This window comes from Gambusia affinis, linkage group LG16 (assembly GCF_019740435.1).
Source record: "Gambusia affinis linkage group LG16, SWU_Gaff_1.0, whole genome shotgun sequence".
Taxonomy (NCBI): Eukaryota; Metazoa; Chordata; class Actinopteri; order Cyprinodontiformes; family Poeciliidae; genus Gambusia; species Gambusia affinis.
In genome coordinates this window covers 4,482,518-4,494,833 of record NC_057883.1, presented here as the reverse complement: position 1 = coordinate 4,494,833, position 12,316 = coordinate 4,482,518, and the positions used below count along the sequence as shown (strand labels likewise).

Sequence of the window (12,316 nt, the reverse complement as noted above, 5' to 3'; positions counted from 1 at the left end):
GGTTTGTTTTTAAATTTCGCCCAGAAGAGGGCGCTATAGGCTGCAACTCCAAACCAGTACATTCCCTCTCATCATTTGTGTAAAGTATTCGATCTACTAGTTTTACTTGGCGTCATTTAGTTTACATTACTAACTTAAAGCGCTGCAAGTAACGGGAATTCATCAATAATTTTGGTTTATATCAAGCAAACAATATAAAGGTTTTTCTGCGTGTGGATTTGGAGAAAAAAATAAAATAACAAAAAAAACAACAACTAAGAAACTTCGTAAAACCCAAAAGACAATATGAGTTTTTTCAACTTTTCCATTAAGCCTCTTTGTCCCGATTCATCGTGCAAAGCAGCAGAGTTTTACCGTTTTGATTTGCATGAAAGCAGAACTGATGCAGCTGCCCTTACAAAAAATATCCCATTGATTTTCATGGGATTTTTTTTTTTTTTTTTTTGTAAGGGTGAGGTCACAGATGAGTCAAAGCTTTTGCATCGTAGCCTATGATCTGCAGCTATAACATTAGCTCACATTCAGACGACACTTGCACAATATTTGAACTCTTTCATTTCAAATATGAAGCATTTTTGACATTTGGTGCTCTTTGAGGAAAGTTTAACTAAAGTTCTACTTCCTGATTTGCAGGATGAAACGTTCAGACTCATTCTATCCCGATGTGCTTTGCTGCTCTGCCAGAATCCCATCTTTTCATCTTGGCAATGCTATGTTGTTGTTTTTTTTCTCAATTGCATCTTCCAAAAAGTAATTATCTCCAGTTTTTCCCAATTTTTAATCCATAATTATGTTCAGTCAACTAGGGGGGAAGGGGGGCCGGGCGATTAAGGTTATTTTTGTTCCCCAATTTAAACAGGCATTTCTAACAAACCACAAACTTATTTATTCCCAAACCTAATTACTGCCATGACTATTAACTTCAGTCCCATGCCTGGTATCTAAAATGATTTGACCACAGTGGACAAATTGTTATTTTTTTCTTTCTCTGCAGCAGTAATAAGTTAAATGTCTAACAGTGAAAAGGTCGTTTATTATCTTCCCCTGTGTTCTGCAGTCGCTTTTCTAGTTATTTTCAGCACCTTACATGTAATTGCTGGAGCCAAACTTTGGGATTCCACTTTTTTGATAGAGTTTGAATCCAAAAATATTTTTTGCCATTTAGAAAGTATTATGAAAAAATTAACATTTTCAGCCTCTTTTTAAGTCAGATGTCACTGAGATGTCTTAAGTGGACCATCAACGTCTGTTTTTGTGACCTACTTTGTTTATTCAGATTTTATCTGAGTGGAAGAACTCAAGTGGCTCTGTCAAAACATCACCAAGAAATCCCCTTAGAGGAACAAAAACCTTCCTGTCAACCTTAAATGAGTGTAATAATCTGCATGTGGGTAGAAGTTATAAATCTAGTGTTTTGCCATGTTGGAACCTCAGACACTGTGCTTTTATGAGAATGTTTTGTTACAGCAGGATATCGATACCACGTCGATTTCAGTATCGTATCGATACTTAATGTTTGGTTCTGTTTTGGAATTCTATTTTTTTTGTTTTTGCTATTGCAGTTTCTCAACTCTATAGTTTTGATTTTCTCTCAAATTATATATATATATATATATATATATATATATATATATATATATATATATATATATATATATATATATATATATATATATATATATATATATATATATATATATATATATATATATTTTACCCTCTGTTTATTTAGGAAAAAAGAACAAAACTCATGTTAATATGTTATTGTTATTCACTTTTCAGATACTTAAAAACCTTGTCCAACGGAAGAAAAATGATAAAAACACCTAAAACGTCAGACATTTGATCATACAGCAAACATGACAAAAAAGTATCAGTATTGGTATCGGCGATATGGGCGGTGTATCGTATCTATCTATCTATCTATCTATCTATCTATCTATCTATCTATCTATCTATCTATCTATCTATCTATCTATCTATCTATCTATCTATCTATCTATCTATCTATCTATCTATCTATCTATCTATCTATCTATCTATCTATCTATATATATATATATATATATATATATATATATATATATATATATATATATATATATTTGTGATTAGCATCTATTTCTCTGACCCCCCTAAATAAAATCTATTGCAACCAAGTGCCTTCCAAATTCACCTAAAACTGCAGTATGTAATTTTCATTTTAAAAAAAGTATGCATTTTTTTGACATACTTTACAACTGTCAGTCTTGGACAGTATGGTGTGAGACAGATAATCTTGAAAAATGTGCTCCCAGTGCTAACTGGAAACAACAGCAGGGAGGTGATGCACCGTGTCTTGGGTAGAAGCCTCCCGTTTGGAATACTCTGGATTTATCCCACCCTGGAATCTCTTGTAATTTCCTGAATTTTAATTGGTTGGAGAAAGAGGAAGTCACGCAGGGCATTATTCATGCAGGAAATGTCCACTGGCAAACGAGTGGAAAACCTACCGAAGACATGGCCGTCCAGCACACTGTTTTTGTAGAAGCCAGACTATCGACATTGTTGATGAGTCCAAACAGACAAAAATACTAGAAGCCACTCCTGAAAATATTGTTTTTAACACAACTTCTTTTTCTCATCAGCTACACTTCAGATATGAGATCAGCATCAGTAATCTTGTGTTACTTTCATTGTCATATGAGCTGTTACACCCAATTCGACTCAGCAGGACGATCGGTAGCCAGAAGGTGAGTCGTGTATGTGGAACTGCTTTTCCTGGATGTTTCTCAGTGTGACATTTCTGAGCTTGAAATCATCTGTAATGTTTACAAAACCAAACATGTTTAGCCATTCATATAGGAGACCAAAAAAAAACCCTAAACATGCAATCAGAGCTACATTTTTCAGTAAAAACATCAAACCTTCTCAGAGTTCTCAGTTCTTCATGTTCATTAAAAAACAACACTGATGTTCACCACAAAGGCTTTCAGTATCAAACAAACATGGATGCATGGATGATGATAGAAATGAAAGAAAGAGGACAGGAAGAAGGACACAATGTGAGCATAACGGGATACAGAATAAAGACTGAAAATACAAAGAATCTTCTAAACTTCAATCGTTATCCAGACCTGGGAAACTCAGAAATCAAGTCCCAGACTGTGTGAGAATCCTGGCTCTAGGAGTTTAGATTGAAATATGTTCATGTGTTGGACTGGCCCAGTCAAAGTCCAGATCTGGGAATGTGTGGCTCAACGTGAAAGTGGTAGAGACATCCCCCGGTAGGTCTGTAGCTGGAACTCCAACACAAGGTGGTTTTACAGTATCGACTGAAGGGGGTTAAATAAACATAAAGATGCGGTGCTGCAAGCATTTCTTTAAAACCATGTATAATTTCCCTTTTACTTTAAAATCAGGAACTAAAATCCCAATAAATTACAGGGAAGTTTGTGGTACGAATGCAACAAAAGTAATAAGTACGTAAATATAAGTAAGAAAGAATCTGCCACAACATCGTAGGATGATGTGTGACAGTAAGTGAAGTCATGCAGTCATTCAGCTTGAATCAGATGCTATCTTATCTTTCCTAAGCTAAAACGCCCTAAATGTTTTAAGTCGTTATAAGAACAAAAGGAGCTTTGTGTTTTTTTTTTTTTAAGACAACAAACTAAAATACTAAACATGTTGCCTCCAGCTCTGATAGAAAATAAATGTTGATCCACGTCCTTGAGCTACAAACTGGGAACTGACAGAGCTACACTATTTTAAAACCTTGTTCCAAAATAGATCAGATTCCTTTTCCCTGAAACTTCTACCCATAAGCCTCCAAAATTGGAAAGTAAACTAATAAAACAAAAAAAGAAAAAACCCCCCAAAATATCAACATAAGGCTTTGGCCATAAAGTTGATTGTGTTTCCAGGATTTATATCCTAGATGTTCGTGAACGTGATTGCATCCATCTTTGCTATAATTGGTTGACAATAGTTTGGGTTGGAGCCGGCCTCAAAGGATTTGTCTTCAGACCTCTGAGACTACTGACTGTTTGTCACCACTGGTGTTCAGCTCTTCAGAATAAAAAAAAAACGGAGTTGAATTCATTTTGGAATAAGGTTGTTCCATCAAATTTGGAGGTAGGGGATGAACTGAGCACCAGTTTATCCATTGAAGAAACTCTGCACTTGGACAGCTCAAATCAGCACAACAATAGATCTTTTAACCTTATTAGAAAAACAATCAGTGGTAATTCCTCCTCAAACAACTCGGTGAGGAGGTGGTGGCGTCCACCACCTCCCGGCGTTGTACGAGGCGTCACTCTGCCGCAGGAGGAGACAGAGTGAAGCTGCCGAGTCAGCTGGGAACTCCTTCACCATGACAGCTGGCGTGAGGCAAACAGGCTCTCAGAGGTGAAGAGGGGCAGGAGCGGGGGTGAGGGGAAGGAACAAAAACAAAACCTCGAAGGAGGCCAAGAAGATTAGCTACACACACACATCCCCATACAAATAAATACTTGTTGGCTAAACACGGATCATTTGGCAAGTTCTAGTCGGTGCTACGATTCTAAGAGCTCGGTAGGTTGCCATGGAGCTGCGGTTTTATTGTCAACACACACTAAATATTTTTATTAGGTATGTTATTATTGGTAAGGTGCGAAAAGATTTCTTACCTTTCACTGTGTGCAGAGCCGGTTTGTACCATATGCTCCTCTTGATCTACGTCTGAGACTTTGTTAGAAATTTTGCTTTGGTTTATTTCAAATGTACTGGACACCGAGATGGAAAAGAGAAAAACAAAAGAAAGGGAGAAAGGTGGGGAGAAAAGGATAGAGAAAGAAGCATGGAGAGAACACAAGTCCACATGATAAACATCTGCTTCTAAACCTACAGGAAGAGAGGAAAAAAAACCCCTGAGAAACCACCACAACAAACCACAAAAATATTGATTTAAATATTAAAATATCGATATGGCTGCAGATATTTTTGACCGTTGTCTGCAACCTTTTGCAACTCAATCATTCTTAGGAGTTTTTTTCTATGCAGCTGCCATGTTCATTTATCATCCACCAGTAGATTTCCTTATATAGATACATCTAAAATAAAAGTCGGCTGTTGTGGGAAAAGGTCAATATTTTTTGTCACTGGTGTCAGAAAGTGACACTCACGTATTCCACAGATTTGTTAAACATACAGTAGAGGGAAATATTTCAAGGCTTAGTCATTTTTGATTACAGTCGACGAAAAGCCAGAAGTCAACGTCTCAGAAAAACAAGATGTTAAGCAACATCAGTAGTGGCATTGATGTTGCCACTATTGGCAGATGGTGGCAGGGGTATCCAGTGGCAACCTGAAGATGTTTTCTATTGCTTTAAAGTGGCAGTATTGTATATTTTCAAGACACATATACAGTACACACCAAAAGTTTGGACACACCTTGTAAATGAATTCAATTACTAGGTGTGTCCAAACTTTTGGTCTGTACTGTATAGCACAATTAACACATTGTTACCTTCAGCTTTTATAGAAATACTACATATATATCAAGTACCAGTTGAAAAGAAATGGAATTTGTAATTTAATGCCTTGAAACTGGGCCTCTGTCTCTTTAAGAAATTACGCCTTCAGGAAATTACCACAACATGGCTCCTCTATTAACCCTTGCACGTTTTTACCAGCGTTGCACTGAAAAGAAGCTTGTACAATGAGCTCTGCTGATAAGTTCTGCCAGGTGTTTGCTAACTGCTGCTGGCTAGTCTGAAGGAGCCACCGAATATTAAAGTGTTTCTTAAACATGCATAAAATATTCAAGGCAACATTCCATGTATGTTTTTGATGAGGAAATAACATTATAACATGATGTAAAGCCCACAAAAGGTTTTTACATAATACTGCTGCCTTAAGACATGAGGTCAATGGGCTATTTGTATCTCGCTTTCAGCTGAAAATTATCCCACCATAATGGGTATCTTAACTTCTCATTCTAATGTGTTGGCTGTGGTAGTACAAGCTAATAAAGTAATATTCTATAATGCTACATTGTTTTATATTGTAGCTGGTTAATAAAAAATACTTATTTGCCTAAAATTGTTGTCTTGTATTTTATTAACATGAAAAACTAAATTAATTCAAACCACCAAATTATTCCATAATAATGACATTCAAAGAAAAAAGTATAAATATTGGTATCGGTATCGGTGATACTAGTCCTGTATTGACTTGGTATCAGATTGATCATTGAAATTCCCAGTATGGCACAACCCTAAAAGTGTTGTGGTAAGTATCGTTTTGAACTAGGGCTGAAAAGACTAATCTGATTAATTTTTGACTCGTGATGAATGATCAACTAATTTATTAATCGCTAACTGCAGTATCGATTACAGACTCAAAGTATTATACAGTAATATACAGACTAAAAAAATTGCATTTTCTGATAAACTAATTTATTCGGTGGAGTAACTAAGCCACAACTGTACAAAATAAACAAAAAAATAAAAACACCTTTGTCTGCAAATATGTTTTATTCAAAACTCCTCGAGTGGGATAGTTTTAGCAATGAAATGTTTACTTTGCATATTTAAAAAGGGAATTGTATTGTTTGTTTGCATCTTCTAATATACTTTTGCAAAAAATGTTAAAATGAAAAATCTTTTGAATGTGGTCAATTTTTTACCAGATTATTCGTCACAATAATGATAGAATAATCGATTACAAAAGCAAACATTAGTTACAGCGCTATTTTTGAAACATTATGTAATATACAGAACATTTTTGTTCACTTCAAATTTAGTCAGATAGTTCTGGTTGCCTTTGTATCTCGAAGGGGTTTTTTTTAACAGAGGGTTTCTCTTTTTTCCGGATGCGTGACATGTTTTTACTTTCTAAGTGCTAATTTTGTCAAATAATAGAGCGAAAGGAAATCTCACATCCGGCGTTCCAGCACACAGGCGTGTTATTGTGGTCTGTGCGCGCGCTTGCAGCCATGTGCCGAGAAGGTACTTGAACTTCCTCGTCCTGCAGACGGAGGATGGAGGAGGCGTGACGTCGCTGTCCGCAGACAGGCCCATACAGCAAGGGGGAGCGAGGCGAGGACGGACGCTGCATGCTGCCGCAGAGCACACGGAGCAGCGGCCGAGGCTCAAAACAAACCGACACAACTTCACGGGGCGGGGGGACGGTGAAGGCGGCCATAACAACAATAGTAACAATGCGGCACCGCCCGCGGACCCCGGCGCTGATGTGACCGCGTGCCCGCTCGGAGCAGCTGGGAGGAAGCGGCGGACGGACGCCACCACCTCCTCCACTACCGCGGTGCGCGCGCTCGGTCTCTGTCTGGAAAGGTGGGGGACATGTCCTCACTAACCGTAGAGGAGGACCAGAGGTGGGTACCGTCGCACGTCCAGGTGACGGTGCTCAAAGGCAGGGGCTTGCGGGGCAAGGGCAAACACGGCACCAGCGATGTGTACACCATCATCCAGCTGGGGAAGGAGAAGTACTCCACCGGCGTGGCGGAGAAAACCACCGAGCCCGAGTGGAGGGAGGAGTGCTCGTTCGAGCTGCAGCCCGGCGTGCTGGAGAACGCCGAGCGGAGCGGATACCCAGCCGGGAGCAACGAGCTAGTCCTGACCGTGATGCACCGGGCGCTGATAGGACTGGACGTGTTCCTCGGTCAGGCTGTGATTCAGCTGGATAAACTATTTCACGAGAGTAGATACGTCAAAAACGAGTAAGTTTAACTGTGAAGTATGTAATAGTTGTCTGTGTGTAGCAGCTAATGTGCTTCGTCTTCTTCTTCTGTTTTTCTGCTCACTGAGCCTATCGGGGTGTTTGTTTCTTTCCCACTTTGCTCTTTTTTTTTACTGGCTACAATAGTTTGTTTTGGGACATAAACACAGCTGTCAAATCTCCCAATGCTGCATCAGGGCCCTGCAGACACACCCTCCCTCCTCTCAGATACACAAAACCAACTCTGAGGACATCCACCCCTTCCTCACTCAGGCCCAAGGCAATCCCCACTACCCCCTCCCAAAAAAACATCTAGAAACATCACCCCCTTCCAGTAAGATACTGGAGGGTTCTTCAAAATGTTTGCCTCCCAATAGCCGAGCCATGTGGAGAGCATGCAGGAAGGGGATTAATGCTTGTCCCAAATCCAGGGATTAACTCAGAGTTTCATGATTCCAAAGCTACAAGGTATTTTTCATCATAACATAACATGTTATCTTATTAAGGAGGGATGGATGGACAGTTGGTGTGCAGTCCCTTCCAAAAGCATACAACATATTTTTACAGTAAATAATTTGGACTTTGTAAGATAGATGAAGTAGTGCCTAACCAGGCCTTCCAGGATATTGCCACGTTTTTTTTTGTTTTGTTTGATTGTTGTGGCTTAAAATGACTGATTTTGTGGCAACTTTCCAAAAAAAGTTGCTGTTAAAGTTTCAATAAAAAAAAAAAAAGTTTCGTTTTTGCCATAACATTGTCTTACAAAAAAGTTTAAATGACTTCCAAAAAACGACAGTATTTTAAGATTTTGTGTGTTAAATAACATTTTCAAGTACTTACTTGAAATCGTACAAATAAAATTATGTCCCAAGGAGTTGTCAAAGTGCAAAAGATGAATTCCATTTTGGTCAGTCGAGCTAACATGAACTGTAAACACAGAAAATCCTACAGAAGATCTAAAACAATAAACAAAGTGAAAACGTTATCATCGAGGAACAGCATAAAACTGGAAGTTAAATTAGAAGGTGGCTGCTGGGAAGTGACTCAAAATTCAGCCGAGTTGCAGTGATTGGTCAGAAAAGAAGGAAATGCGGATTAACTTTAAGGTGATTGGTCAGATTTGCAAAAAAACTTGCAAGCGAGTTCGTAGTCGGTTCTGCAAAAGCCTAAAGGTTTGTTGGAGAGCATACATGAACAAGCAAACATTCATGAACACCAAGGTCAGGGACGAAACTGGAGGAGTTGAAAACTCTGGTTTGGTTAACAAACCGAGCTTGAATGATGAAAACCTATCACCACGTTTCACCATTCCTATGGTGAAACATGGCGGTGAACCATTATGCTATGGTGATGCTTTGCCTCACCATTGACAGGGAGGTCTGTAAAATACACTTAAATTTGTAGTAGTAAAGGTGAATACAATTTATTAATTTTTTTATACCAACCAACATCCTGCTCTCAACCTGTCCCTCAGTTACAGCCACGAATTTGAGACCAAAGGGGAACCAAACGCTCTCCTCCTGGTGACCCTGTGGTGGCCAGTCGCTTCAAGGTCAGACGGACACAGTCGCCGACGATGATGTGTCAGCAGGTTCGCTGTCTTGGTAGTCAGTGCCTCAATGAATGAGTCGATCGTTAGCAACGCATCTCACCTCCAGTTTATCCATGTTAATTACAAGCAAGACGGAACAAAAAAAAAAAATCAGGGGTTGGTGAAAAAACATTGAACCGAAGATACAAGCTGATCCAGGAGCTATGATTGGTTCTTTTAGGGGTGTCCCAATAGAATGCTTTCATTTCCGATACAACACAGATATTGCAGCTTTGAGTATTAGCCGATACCGATATTGATCCAATACAATATCAGCACAACGCATATTATTCAAAAATATAATTTTTTTCCATGCCTCATATAGGTTGTTCACCAGGCTTATCTCTGGCAGAGTTCTCATGCAAATCAGCCTGCAGCTTTCTGTGTGAAAACAGCCAAAAGAAACGGCATAAATCCCCCAATGGAAATAAATAATTATAAACAGAACAACAGATGGGTGACTGTGACAAGAAATATGTTTGGGTTGAGTTTACTGATGTAGAACAGATTACTGGAAAGGTGGGTGTTGGGTGATTCCCCTGAAGGGTACACTAAGAGGAAGTTACCAAGACTCAACCAGATCAAAAATAAATTCTGCTACTTTTCTTTTACAATCATCCTTAGTGAACCAGAATATTCTCACATATGACGACACAACAACAAATTTCGCATCACCACTAACAAGTGTGTAATTGTGAAAAGAAAGTGAAATGGTGCAAATAAATGTTTGAAACAAGTGGTGCGCATTTGTATACCGCCCACACAAAGTCAATAATACAAAACCACCGGAAGCAGAAAAGCAGCTGTTCCGTTTATTTCTTTTTTAAAAATTTTTTTAATTTAATTTAATTTCTAGCAGATTTTCCTTTGAGGATTGCCTGGTATTTAGCTAGATCCATCTTTTTATCATCAACTTTAATCTACTGTCTTCCCTGTCAGTGCTAAAGAAATTCTTCCCACAGACATGATGCTGCCATTACCATGTTTGACTGAAGGGATGATGTGTTCAGGGAGAATTGGTGGGGTTAGTTTTGGTAGTAGGCCCAAAAAGTCACCGTTTCTGTTGTGCCTTTTTTTTGACTTTCAGTTAAAAAATGTTTTTTCCGTCTCGCCGTCTTCCAGGGCAGAGCGATTGAGTCACCGTTTTCCTATCAACTGGTTCTTCCACCTGAGCTATGGTTCTCTGTAGCTCCTCCAGCCATACTTTTGTTTCATGTTACATTTTCCATTAACTATCACATGAAATCTTATTTAAATACGTGACTGTTTGTGGTTGTCACATTACAAAATGTGAAATAGTCTGATTGGGCTGGACGATAAATCAATTTTTTATACTGCAATAAACACGTGATCAGTATCAATAAATTACTCGTCTCTCTTCAACTTATAGAATATTGACTGACCTCCGGTTCAGAACCGCACAGCATTCTGGGAGGCAAAAAAAAAAGGCATTAGCTGTTCACCCTCTTACGGCTAGCTAAGCAAGGTGGGTGGCATCAGCTATTTGCTCTCTCTTTGGTTACCTAGCAACAACTTGTTGCATACCTTGAGCAGCAGTAGTTTCATGTTTTGTCCACCCTGCCTCATAACTGCGTAAAATGAAAAACAAAGGCATGGAGTGAAAACTGTAAAGATCTCTTCATCAGTTTGGCAGTAATTTAGATATTTAAAACAACAAGAAAAAAGAATCAAATAATTATCGATATCGACTTGTATATCACGGTCCGTTTTTCAGCCTTATCGTCCACGCTGTGGGATTTAGATGTAGCCATGAACGAAGCTTTGTTCCCATTGCATCTCTGTCTCAGTGGCTCTGTTGTAGTAAGCACACCCGTGATGTTGCGTAAGGCTTTAGAAGTGAACATCTGTTTGCTGAGCAAGGCAGAACGTGTGTGTCTGTGTGTGTGTCAGATAAATCCCTTGCCAACCACTGAGAGCCTTTCAGTACCTATTGCGTTGGGGGGGAAAAATACATCCTAATAGACAACATAGGTTATATAAGCATGTGACCTAAAACATCAAATGTATGACTGAATTTATAAAACCTTTATAAGTATAAGATTAACTCTAGCAATCATTAGATAGAAAGCATCTCAGCGTTCCTCTCAGTCCCACTAAGTTGTATTCTTGAAACCAAAAGTGGATGTTTTGGAACACAAATCTTTTTTTTTTCTTTTTTCTCAGCTCCTTTGGATTAAATAAGAAATTGGAAAATAATCTAGAGCCTAAAATATTTAATCAATACTCTCGGTTTTGAGAGTATTGATTAAGTAGGCCAAGTAATTTTCATTATGAGTGGAATAGTTCATAGAAAAGGAAAAATCTCTTGTTTCAGCGTGAAGGCATACACCACCAACATCAGCATTGTTTCATTTGGAAAGTGGTGGATTTATACGAATAAAGTAAAGCTGTCCCATGTTAAGAAATGGTTGTCATTGGTAACCTGACAGCACAAATACAGAAGAAAAATTGTGTAACAGATTTTTTATTGATAAAGAGAGAAAATCTGAGTAACTGTGTCCCTTGGGAAAGACATTGAATGTTGATAGCAACTATCAAGATTCAACATGGATCAACATGGATCCATATCCATGAGGCTTCTCAGAACACACTTTATCTTGAAGAAAAGTGTCAAAAAGTTTTAACATATCAGTTAGAAACTGAACCAAGCTAGCCTGGCTAGCCTAGATCTTTTGGAGCCATTTCACCTCTGGAATCCACATGAACATAAAAGACTTGGACTTTACAGAGACTAGATCAGTTCATTGCTAAAACTACTTTATTTTTGTGCGGATATCACTATGGGAACCCCATCGAACACAGTTTGTGTCACTTTGTTTTGTTTTCAACCAGCAGTAAGTTTTGTTTTTTGTTTGTTTGTTTTTTTTAAACTTTTTTCAGTTGTGCTATTTGGATAGCTTTGTTTTTTTTTAAAAAGTTAGAAATAACAAATTGGCTACTGTTGTTTGAGAGGAATACCCAACCATAATCAGAATTTTCTCATCTTATCAAAGAAACAAATGT

The 12,316-nt window shown here is 38.3% G+C and overlaps 1 protein-coding gene across 3 annotated transcripts in view; it reads left to right on the top strand.

Moving 5' to 3' along the window:
• The first annotated feature begins 6,989 nt into the window (after window positions 1–6,989).
• The window catches only part of rab11fip5a (RAB11 family interacting protein 5a (class I)), a 31,011-nt gene continuing 25,684 nt past the window's right edge, over window positions 6,990–12,316 (top strand). Inside the window, exon 1 of one of the 3 annotated variants that reach the window (XM_044142752.1) lies at window positions 6,990–7,702. In XM_044142752.1, coding sequence (XP_043998687.1) covers window positions 7,326–7,702 — 377 coding nt within the window. In that variant the 5' untranslated portion in view covers window positions 6,990–7,325. The remainder of the gene's footprint in view (window positions 7,703–12,316) is intronic. The other 2 variants (XM_044142750.1, XM_044142751.1) reach the window with 2 other exon arrangements.